Below are 12,393 nucleotides of genomic sequence, written 5' to 3' on the forward strand. Positions count from 1 at the left end.
GTCATGACTGCTTGTGTGCAGTGCAGAGGTGTTGAGACTGTGTGGGTGAGAGGCTGTTTTTGAGGAAGCTCTGACATGCAATCATATTTTTATTACCAGCCGGTCACATGGTAAGGACTGAAAGGAGCTGGCTGAAGCAGCACGCTTCTATGGTGTGGACAAAATCAATTTAGCAAATTGTGCATGTCACGTCCTTTAAATAAATAAAAGCTGTCTCTTAAATGGTCAATTGTAAGTACATACAAAATACTTCCACTTTCATATGCAGCTTAATGAAGCTTATTCTAAAGAAGCATCTATTACCAGAGGACAGGAACAATCATTTTCACCACACATGTGATGAGCACCAAGACAGATGGTAGAGCACACCCCTGTCCAAGCTCTGAAAGGGTGACAAACTCAGAAACAAAATAAAGCCATCACACTCTGAATTGACACGAGCATGATAAAGAGGGCCCTGTGTGTGTGTGTGTGTGCACATTTGCATGGTCCGCATGCCTGCTTGGCTCTGCAAATGAAACTTTGTATGAACACTCTGATCAGTGCACCCCTTGGCTGGAGTGGAGCCTGGCTATGAATATCAATTTTGCATTCATCTCTAGCTGCTCCCCCCGATGCGCCACCTGACACAAAAGAGAATCAGCTTTCTGTTTGTGTCAGCGTTTACCAAGAAGCACTGCACGGCTCAAAAGAGGGAGCCTCCTTCACCCAGCCTCTTTACCTCAAGGGCATCGACAGACTTTATGTGTTGTCTAAGTTGTATTAAAGTGGATACAATGAACGTGTGCAGACACTGTCTAAGGCAACAAAAGATTTTTGGGGGTTGCAGATATCAAAGCAGCTGTGAGCATCAACCACCAAGAACTCATTTTTCATTGGAGACATAATGACATGACAGAAGCTCAGTGTCATCACTTGTTAACAGTAGATCCACTTTAACACACAAAGGCAACAAACACACATAAATGGCACTACTTAAGCCATGTACAGAGTTTTATATTAAGGGCTGATTTCTTCTTGGCTTTTTTCCAGGCAGTGAAGAATAGCATGCAGCTTGCCAGTATCACACTAATCAGGGTTTTTATTGATCGCCTGTGTAATCATCGCCCTCAGTTCATGCGTCAGCAAGTCCCATTTCAATACTGAGCAATTATTCTCGACAACCACAGCTTGAGCCACGCCACACCTGGTGACGATATGATCATGGGTGGTAAGATGCCTCATTTCTTCCCGTTCGATCATTTCACCATATCTGCAGATATGAAAAGTACCATATACTGTACAATCAAACTGCTATTTGTCTTGCTCTTAGTTCTCATCCCACTTATAGAAAGCAGAAGGTTGTCCCACTTGGTTTATGCAACTTATGTATCTCTGAGTGAGCATATATGATCAATTGTGTGTGTAAATGACTTCTAATTCTTCATGTGCTCCAGAAATAATTGCAGACAACTGTAAATACTACCTTCAATCATAGATTACTAATAAAATGTTAGTTTTCCAGCACAGATGCTGTACTGGTCCATCAAATCCAGTGCCACACCTCTCTGATCCAGGCAAAGATGAGAAAAACACACAAAAAAAATAGTGCTGTATTGACTGTGGGAAGGCAGCAATGACACAGAGACCCCATTGCTCACACTATGCACTCATTATCTGCTGTGACTTCAGGTCTTCAATATTAGCCAGCAATAAGCACTCTGCAGGACCATCTGCTCTGCCAGCACGGGTTATTCTGAGAGTGAGAGAGGCGACCATGGAGAAGAAGAAAAGAAGAAAGATATACCATGCTGTTTGTGAAAATAAAAACAAGAAGAGGCCAAGGAGAGAGAAAGAACATTAGAAGTGGAGCACAAGAAATATATAAAAATTACAACTTAATATGTAAAAGCAAGGCGAGAGCTGTGAAAGGCAGTTCAAAAGTGAAAGTGGAGAAAATTTCCCTTGGGCACAGTAGGGGAGACATAACTCAGCCTGGTTGGAATCGATTACTAATTAGCACTGAGTTGATGACGGGGATCAGCTTCTTCCTGTAGCTGCTACCTGCAAAGCACCTCCCGAGCATCAATAGGATTGTGTCAAGCCCCAACATCTGATCAAAGACAAACTGATATGCAAAAATTGAATGCCAAACCTTTTGGAGGAATATTTAATTGGCCTCATTTCATGACACACCAGAAAGTGATTTTTCCCTCTAACCTTTTCTTTCAACATCAAAACTAGGTCCCCCCCAAAGATCCTGTGTACGGGTTAGGTGCTCACAGTAGATGTGGAGGCAGGCTAAGAATAGCATAGATGCTTGAAAGCACTAATCAATCTGGACAACAATGTCCAAGCAATTCAGCCCTTGCTAAAATCAGGTGTGCACACACTCTCTGAGGCCCCTGCAGTGTTTTGCAGCTCATCTCTTACTATCTTTAGACAAGGGAAAATATTCTCAGAGAGAACAAATTATAATCTCATGCATTTGTTAGACACCTTAACTCTTGCAAAAATGTACATATAGCAATGTTTTATTTGGGTTTTTTTTATTCTTTTTTTCATTGCACTTTGAACACAACATGTGCAGCACATTGGCCATCTCCTTGTGTGTGAGCATCTTACCTTCTGTCTGATCTCCTCCTCCATTTTGACAGGGGAACCCAGCTCAGCGACCTGTTTAACTCCCTCGCTTGCAAAGCCACCGTATTCCCACAGCACATAGTTCTTAGAGTGGGAGGCACCTATGAGGGCTGACCAGTGATTGGCACGACCTGGTGAAATAAGACAATGAAGTACCTCATTAGTTGGACACCCCAACCTGTGTTATCTCACATTTTTCAGTTAGCAGATCATTTTTGCAGTTTTAGAGGCACAGCTCAAGCGATTTCGAGTTGATTGTTACTAGAAATGTCAACAGTTATATTTTTGACCAGTTACCGTGTGGGTCTACAGTTTAACTTTGCTACTCTGCAGTTTACTGCACTGTGCGCCACTGGGGTCTGATGGGGTAGCTAGCTAGCAGAGCCACTTATTCTGAGATTAGCAACGCCGCTAGACAGACTGCGTTGGAAACACTGCCGGCCCTCTGGTCTCCCTCCAGCTCGCCTCTGTGAATAAGAAGCTCAACTTCAAGGTGTAAAACCCCTATATCATTGTTGACTACGTTATCACTGTTAGCTCTGTTGATTCACTACTATTAGCAGTGTCAGCACGGGTAGTGGTGCTAACATAATTAACAGTGCTAAAAGGGTTTTGTCATTTGTTGGGGGGCACAATGTTTTTAGCCAACAAGACGGCGCTGCCAGCTCATCGCCAAATTAGTTGTGCTGCTACCTGACTAACGTTAGCTTCCACCAAGGAGACCACATGTCGGGCAGTTGGCATGTTTCCACATGAGGCTGGGTGGCTGTCTGTCAGCAAAGCCAACAGAAAAGAAAAGTTTTACGACCCCTGAATTGATAGCACCTTGAAATGCAGCCCTAAAGCTCACTGAGTCAATGGAGTGCTGAACTAAAAGGAAAGGCTGATTTTATTTTATGTCCCTTTTTCTTTCAAATTAATCTGTTAGTTAATGGTTACTGGGTGTCAACATATCGAAAGCAAAACTGACCGAAACTGACATTCCTAATTTGGACATTACTCTGTTGAATTACAGACATAACAACTCCTTTGATGCATTATATATATTGAGATAGACTGATCTGTTTCAGCTAAAAAATAATCCTAGTTGATGTAAACCCCCAACAGTGTAATACTATAATTTCATGCTTCCTCATAATCCATTATTTCCTCTCCTCCATCTCCCTCTGTCAGGGCAAAGGTGTAGAGCCTAAGTGACATATGGAAAAAGGGAAAGCGGAGCTCTATATCTTCCCCATACCTGTAAGCATACAGAGAATGCAGCAGCAGTAGTGATCCATCAGAGGTGACAGCACAGGCTAAAGCAAATATTTGAGCCTTGCACAATTAACTTGGAGAGGGTGGCAACTAAAGTGCTCCTGTAACCTCCACTGTTGTACAAGGCACAATAAGGCATGGAGTACAGCTGTTCATCCAGCACTGATGGGCTCCCTGTTGATGTTTATGGGTCATTTTGGTGTATTCTTGCTATCTTACTGAGGGTCCTCAGTGGTCGATATGTCTACCTCATCAGCACAGAAACGGGTTGGCTCATAGTCCTTCATTATCCCCCCTACTGTCATATTATCCCCCTGCCAAGAATGTTGTTATGTATACGTGGACTGAAATGACATCCAGCTAAATTACCCTCAGAGAACAATGATGATTTTACAACCTTAATCAACATAAAATGTGTTTGAGTCCTGGTGGGTTTTAACATCACAAATTTTGAAGACATAAACATCAGTTGCTTTCAACAGTTACTCACTAAGATGAAAGATTATGCTTATCTTTACATGACCAATTTGTCTGAACACTATTATGCTACTTACTCAGTAAAGGGGAAGTTCACTCAGATAGGTCATAGGTCTGCCTCTCATCTTTGTGCCCTGAATAGAGCTCTTACTCTGCAGTTTTGAAAGTCACCCTTTCTTCCTTCTGCTGGTTCCCAGTGTGGGTGTGAACAAAGATTAATCGCTTTGATAATCTAATCTCTGTGTTTGCAGTATTCCTGTGATGGTGTATTGTGGAAACGTAAACAGTTCTTCAGGAAGGTAAGGCAGGACCACCTTTGTGTACGACTTTCTACTGCTACAAAGTTGTATTTTACCGAGATTTGGGTGAATGCTTAGACGCACAGGTAGATGGATGATTATGTCAGCTATACAGGACTAGTGTCCATGGTGATAAACCAGCCGATGTTTCATAAGTCAGGTAGCCCTTAGTGACCAGCACATTTTGCAGCTCTCAGAAGACTCCTCCTAAAGCTTGGCATGGCCTCGATTTAAGGTCAGCTGGAGCTCAGAAGCTAGAGCAAGACGTCCACTGATCGTAATATTGGCGGCTTAATCCATGGCTCTTCCAGAAGTCTGCCTGTTGCAGTATCCTTGGGCAAGATACTGAACCCCAACTTACTCCCAATGGCTGCACCATTGGTGCGTGAATGGACTGAGTAGCAGGTGGCACCTTGTATGGTAGGCTCTGTGAATGGGTGGAAGTGACATATAGTGTTAAAGCACTTGAATGGGCAGGGGAATAGAAAGGCGTGACACAAGGGCAACTCAATTTACAATTTACTTTTAAATTGCACTGAATGCTTCGACAAATTTTACTATTTTTGTTTAGTATTGGTAAAGATATTTTTTCCCATGGTACCATGTCCAGTGTACTCTTTAGTTTGGGATTTTAAATGGCAAAAATACATACACGACCTCATTGGCAATTACAAGGATATGAAGGAGTTTGAGACAAAAAAGAAAATCCTCCTCTCACACTAAATGTAGTTAATAAGCATGGTTCTTGCTTTTTCTAATGTTTCTGCTGTCTCAAATACCAAGTGTAATTTTTTTTTAACCTTTTTAAAAAAAACTTAGGGATTGGATAATGGTTTTGATTAATACAGAATTTCTGCTCTCTCTGAATGGGTTTGACTCCTCACAGCCCTTGCTTACACAGTGCTATAAGGTTCACTGCTTGGTATTTTTTCCTTGTGTATTCTCATTCGATGACATGACATCTTCTTGTATTTGTCCTATGATTACACACTACCAATCAGCCAAGTGAACTAATTAAATTGGACTTCTACACAACTGTAACCTGTAAGTAAAAAATGTGTAAAAGAATATTATCCTTTTTAAGCATCTTTTCTACTGGTTACTGTGAAAGGTCCTGTGTGTAGGGTTTGGGGGGTTTTGCTCCAGGTGCAGTCCATTCATCTGCCTTGCAGTTTATAGGGAAGAAGACTGAGAGTTTCAACTTCAAAAAAGGTCAACTGAGGGGGGGTTAGTTGTGGTTGCCTCTGCTCGGGCTATTAGAGAATATCAAAATACAGAATCAGGTTTAGAGTTAAGTTTTTAAATGCATGGCTTGGTTCTTCATTAGTTAGTAATAGCTAATGTCATTAGCTTGAGTGCATGAGCTGAGTGATTGATAGCAAGTGCCTGTGGTTTGTTTGTTTTTTCCCATCCATCTATAATGACCTCAAATCTGGCATAACAGATTGTTTGGAGTAACTTCTCAACAAGTTTGACTGGACAAAAGCTGTGGTCTTTTGCTAGAAAATTGATGTGAGGAAAATCTCTAAAGCCAGGAGGTCTTACTTTTTCAAGTACCTGAATGTTTATGTCAAGAAGGAGACAAAGTCAACAAGGTTCAAGTTTGTTTGAAGAGTTTTGGATGTTTGTTGTGTGAGGTAGTGGTAATGGATGGTGCATTGAATGTAGCAAAGACCAAGATTTAAAAAAAAAAAAAAAAAAAACTTTCAGGACATTTCTCTCCCTTTATTTGATCTTTAAAGGATTTTCAGTTTTTGTGAGTATGGAAGCTACATTTGAAAAGGAAGGGATTACAGAAGCAGAGGATGCCTTTTACCTCCTGTCCATCAATCCATATTTATATTGACTGCCAATATTATTTCAAACATATCTGTTGTTTAATATTTTTTTGTTGGTGCCCCTTTATGAAATTTTAAGGCTATCCGAGCCCCGTCCTTTCATAAATGTCTGAGCCTGGCAGGCAGGGTGTCACAGCCAATATCTAAATTGCTTTAACATTATGGTTTTGGTTCACAGCTTTTTATGCATCATCAGGTTATTTCACCTAAGGTTGAGGCAGTATTAGTTTGCCCCAAAGGTGGGTATAACCTGGCCATTGTCCTCATTAGTGTAGTTTTAGCAGGAAACTGACCACAGTGCTTGTGGTCAGTGTTGTGGCTGGTGTCCATTGAGAATTTGTGGAAATGTCTTTTATAAGATACAAGGGAGAGAAATAGAGCAGTGACATAATATGTGCTGAGCTGCAAAGTGTCTTTTAATGACCTGCTGCAATTTTACAGGTCTGTGTCAAGAATATGGAGTTTCATGAGAATATAAGTGGCCCCTTTGATCTTTACAGGTTAATAGGACTCTCTGGTCCACTGTGCATTGCTGGACCTCAGAACAATATTTGCAGACTTAACTGAGACTTTCAAATGACCTATTAAGCTGTGATGCACAAGATTGTTATGCAGCTGATATAGACAGAGGTAAACTGTTTTTTTCAACATCACACATTTGACAACGCTGTCTCCAAATTAAGGCTTAAGACACCCCCGTTGCCATGCAATGACTAGTTCTTTGTACTTCCAGATGTCTGTAAACATACAAGAGAATCGCTGGACATGATGTTTTACACTAGAGGTGTAGTGGGGTGATGCTAGAAATTAACTACGACTGTCTCATATTATTTTGTTACAGTGCAAATAAAATTAATTGATTAGACAGTCTTAAAACAATGTGAATGTTCTAATTTTAAGGGAGACCAAAAGGACTGAAACTGTGGTGTTCAGGAGATGTGATGGGTCTTGGTTAAAAGTGAATTTTGTCAAGCACAAAGCTATGAGAAATGTCCTTGAGCTTGTGAATGCATCATGTAAAATCATATGGAACCACTTTATATTCTAGGTGTTGGTGTTGGGGTACGTATACATGAGATTGAGGGCAGCTGTTGTTTTGGTGTTTACTATGTCAAGTCTGGAATTCAACATATTGCTTCCCTGGGAAATTTACTTTGATGCAGTACCTCTTTCTTTGGATAATAAATGAATGTTAAACGCTCTCTCCCTCTTTAGCTATTTCACTCAACCTCTGACTAATCCCATAAAAAAATATTTACTGACAACCAGGCCATTCTCTGTCTCAATATGCTCCCTGTGTCCAAGGGAGCTGCCAGCGCCTGGATCGAATAGCCATGCACTGCTGCATGACTTACAATGGATACGAAAGGGAGAAAGAAAATAGAACTGTCAAGGTTATCATGTCAGCAGTGAAAAAAAAGCAGTCCTGCTGGCCTGTTTTACAGTGGATTTTTGGTCTGGAATGTGTGTCACCACAGTGGTCTTAGGGTTGTGTAACTTGAAGGACATGTGTTAAAAATAGAGGGATGACATGTGACGTATTGAAGGAGCTCAGCTAGAGGAAAAAAAAACTAATTACTACTTACATGTTCCAAGTTTACCTATAGCTGATATGTTTTGTTGAGTTTTTAATGTAAAGTATTTTCAGAGCTCCAATAAGGATAGACCATTGTGTACTTGTAGTCTGTGAATAATATTGTCCAGTACAAAATGTGCAGTGTGTTATAATAACTGGTTACCTAGGATATGACTTTGTGCAAGGAGAAATCCAACTGTAACATCCGAAGAGTCGGGATGAAACAGACACCACGCAGCTTGCCCTATCCTCTTTTAAGTTGATCTATCTGCGTGGTGTGTGTTTGCATATCTGTGTGTGAGAGTGAGTCACACACCAACTACTGCCGCCATAAGACAGTAAATTAGGGCTCCTTTTCGATCTCAGGGTTTATCTTATTCTACTCTAATCAGTATATTGATCTGACCGGCGAGAGCCCGACTTAGACACGAGAGCCGGTGTAATCCTTAAGTCCATTCACATCCTGATAGTGTGGCTCAAGGTTATACACACATCGCACTTAACCATAGTGCTGTAGCGAACCACACACATCAATATCGAGAGCCACAAAACAGGCAAAATCAACCACGTTTTGGTAACATATCTTGGAACTTCTGGGGCTGTGCTGCTACGATCAAGAATAAAGGATAAGGCTGCCAGCTTTTGTTATTGTCAACAAATCCTGTTGAATGAAGAAAATGGTATAAAGACCAAAAGTCTGTGTAAGGAGGCAAGTTGGTGTGGTGGATGGGTCAAACAACAGAGTACTTTCCCCCGGGGGAGGGGTGTTCGAGAACAAGTGGATCTAAGGTATGTCTTCACCATAAACCTAACCTACGAAAATGTACTTACCGAAAGCTAACCTACATAACTTTACATTAAGTACATCATATGAACCATTGTACAAGGATACATTGATCATTCGTATTCAAGAATTAAATCTGTATAAATGGGGCATGAGTATATACTTTACATTTAAAAAGGCAAAATTTTATCACAACTTTAAGCCTTAATAAAATGTTAATGGGTGAGTTTTACAAAAATTCACCCCTGCACAGTTGTCATGAATATTGAAAGTGGCTATAGACATCTAAATGTTTTTTGTGCCAGGCTGTAAACATGTTTATTTCTGCTGCAAAAAAAAGCATTTCAACACGGGGTTCTATGGGGATTGATTGTTTTGGTGCAGTCTCAAGCAGCCAATTACAAAACTGCAGTTTTTGGCACTTCTGTGTTGGCTTAATTTTTCGGCCCTTGAGGTTGCAGCTTGGTGCCATTGAAATATTGTTGCTCATTGGAAAACAATGGAGGTCTATGGCATGGTAGTCTATGGAATAAACTATAACAGGCTTTGACTACACTGGCAATACCTATTGGCATGTGACACCTGTGGCTGGCCCAAAAATGATTTCATCCATTCATTTTTGTCCCAAGAGTTAGAAAAAAACATGGCAAAGCCGTGTTTTGTTATCATGCATAACAAACCTGAAATAACCTCCCAGATGATGTTAGATAAGCCCAGACTCTGACCACTTTTAAGTCAAAGCTAAAAACATTCATTTTTTTACACAGCCTACTCCACCCTGTAGTGACTGCAAACCTATTTTTAAACTTGATTTTAGATCCGTTAAATAATCTTTCTATCTTTGCACCTTGTTTGCACTTTTGCTATTTTTAATGGTGTTTTTTTATTTTAAAAAATATAAAAATAATTTAGTAATTAATTTTACCTTTTACATCTTACCTTTTTAATTCAGTAATTGCAAATCTGTATTCTTACTATGTTTTATATTTTATTGCTCTGTAAAGCACTTTGAATTGCCCTGTTGTATAAAATGTGGTGTAAAAATAAAACTGCCTCGCTTTGCCTAGCGTGATCAATTTGCTGCTGATGTAGTTTGTTTTTTTTTAGGATTGTTTTTACTGTATAAAAAAAAAAATCACAGAAGAAAGAATACTACCATGCTTTTAATGTGCGATGGAGCTGAGGTCACATGATAACGAGCAAAAGAGTTTGTGCTTACGTGGATAGTCTTTAGGATGGATCTTCTCTGACCAATTCCCATAGAAAGTGACTCTGTACTTTGCTGTTCCACAGGCACAACAGTCAAGCAGAGGTTTATCCGTAGTGTCTCCATACAGGGATTCTGTACAGAAATGAGGGAAAAAAGTAAAAGAGTTAGAGAGAGAAATACAGAAGACCACCAGATAGGCGTAGAGAGATTGCTCATGAGTATAAAGGGCAGATAAGAGCGGCCCATCATGCAGGAGATGGGTGACATTAGAAAGTGGGGAGCTGACAGGAGGAAAAGAGGGAGGGCATCTGCAAATGGGAGGATGTGCAGCATGGTTCTTCTGATCTGTGGCACAGTGTGACATCCAATGTCATGCACAGTCAGGGGGTCACACTCATTTACAATCGTTCACATGCCAGAGTATAACAGCAGAGAGGAAAGCCCCGCATCAAAATGAAGAACAAAAGAAAATACAGTAGGAGAAGAAAATCAAAAGAAAAAGAGACGATAAGTGGAAAAGGAAACAGAGTGCCACCAGGGAGATTGAAGGAATAGGAAATTTATGTTAAGTGATTTTTTTCCCATGTCAATAAAAGAAGCCTACCTTTCTCACACATTCGCTTGGTGAGCGAGCCTTCATCCTGGAAATAGATTATCCTCTTCTGCACAATGCTTGCCCTGCACAGAGATAACAAAGAGAATGGGGGCAGTGAGGAGTGAAGTTTGTTGGGGGCAGCACCAAGTGCATATGTATAGTTTAAGGGGCAAATGTATGAGTGAATGTCACAGCTGGAAAACACGAGGAATGCTTTGGAGGAGCTGTGAGGTTTAAAAAATAAAGAGAACACAACAGGCAGCAGGAAATGTAGAAAATCTTGGCTTTTAAGATGTGATAGATTCTGAACAGTGGATTGTGGCAGATGGAACAGGTGCAGGGTTATTCATAATCATCTTCCTGTTTTTTTTTTTGCAGAAGACTTCTAAAAGCAGGTATCAGAGCCCACTGGGAAATTGCAAAATCAGGCTGTCTTTCAGAAGGAGGCATTCGCTGTCTCGTACAAAGACCACAAAAAGCATGCATCAGCATTAAGATATACGCGTACACAGAAATGAGAGGCTGAGAGGATGAAAGGCTGAAGACGAAACCGAAAAAGAGAGAGACTGCAACTAAAAGAGTATTTTCTGCATTGAAGAAAGTCCATACAAGACTTTGTAACTTTGCAGAAATACACGATGTGTCGATAAGAACTGATTGACAGGCCAACAGCAACGTCCCCCAAAATGTGAGGCCTGGCAGAGGGGAGCTTCTCTAGATTGAGCTGTCTAAGAGGCTTGTTCCACTGGGTGGAGGGGAACACAGGTCTGAGAGGGGCCTTGACATGTAAATCAGCCACAAACAAACCTTTTCAGAGGCCAGCAGACTTGAGAAAACAACAACTGAAAACAAGCCTCCAGGCACCTAACTTCCTCACAAACACCAGCGTTGAACACCAGCCATGGCTGCAGGAAGGTTTCCATGGGGATAAAACCCAACAATGAGGTACTGGATGTAGGTGCTGGGGGAAAGATCTGATCCAGGTGGGTCTCGTCCAGCTGGACTGTTTGGATGCCATTTATTGTGGAGTATCAAACTAAGCTGAGCTGTGTTGTGCTCTATTGAGCTGAGCTGATCCCAGAACCAGTCCCTCGCAGCAAGGAAATGCATACTTGGGGGACATTAACCCAGAGAATGGGGGGAAATTAGAGTCATTTACTCACAAATGCACATCACGTAACTTCATTCCCAATTTATTATGGAAATACTACACAGATATGAGCCAGTTCTGTACCTAAATGGACTCATACATCTCTAAAGATGGCTTTTAGAAATTATTCTGATTTTCTTTTTTTTTTTTGGTGTGTGGATCGTTATTTGTACAGTCCAACATTGATGCTTTTAGCCTCTCAAGGCTCCCATTCTGTTGTCTTAGTATTTCTAAGTTTTATTTAGCCTTTTAATGTAAGCAGTGCATATAAGAGAGATGGACAGAGAGAGAAGCAACAAAAGATCAGAGAGCAAAAGATCGGTCGTCACCAAAGGGAAGAAACAACAAGTAATCGTTGCAAAACTTTCATTGCAGGCAGAAACGGTCAAGACAGGTCATGTCCTGCACACTGAGTGAAGGAACGTGATGGACTTAAAACACCATGTAGAGAGGCAGGTCAGCCATTAAAGAGGTCTCATGCACACTACTGTTTTCTGATAATGTTGTCTCATACTCACCATGCTCTTACATATACCACTACTTACAGTGAACCACAATAAGAGAGAAGAAAGACAGCTATGTGTG

At 40.8% G+C, this 12,393-nt stretch overlaps 1 protein-coding gene across 2 annotated transcripts in view; it reads right to left on the minus strand.

Annotated features, from left to right (window-relative positions):
* The window catches only part of spon1a (spondin 1a), a 151,798-nt gene that overhangs the window by 62,906 nt on the left and 76,499 nt on the right, over positions 1-12,393 (minus strand). For both annotated transcript variants that reach the window (XM_088078728.1, XM_042489072.2), the window contains 3 exons: positions 10,668-10,741; positions 10,073-10,195; positions 2,605-2,753 (listed from right to left, as the gene is read on the minus strand). In XM_088078728.1, the coding sequence (XP_087934854.1) occupies positions 2,605-2,753; positions 10,073-10,195; positions 10,668-10,741 (346 nt within the window). The remainder of the gene's footprint in view (positions 1-2,604; positions 2,754-10,072; positions 10,196-10,667; positions 10,742-12,393) is intronic.

This window comes from Plectropomus leopardus, chromosome 1, assembly GCF_026936395.1.
Source record: "Plectropomus leopardus strain MGB_pleo_1.0 chromosome 1, ASM2693639v1, whole genome shotgun sequence".
NCBI classification, from domain to species: domain Eukaryota; kingdom Metazoa; phylum Chordata; class Actinopteri; order Perciformes; family Serranidae; genus Plectropomus; species Plectropomus leopardus.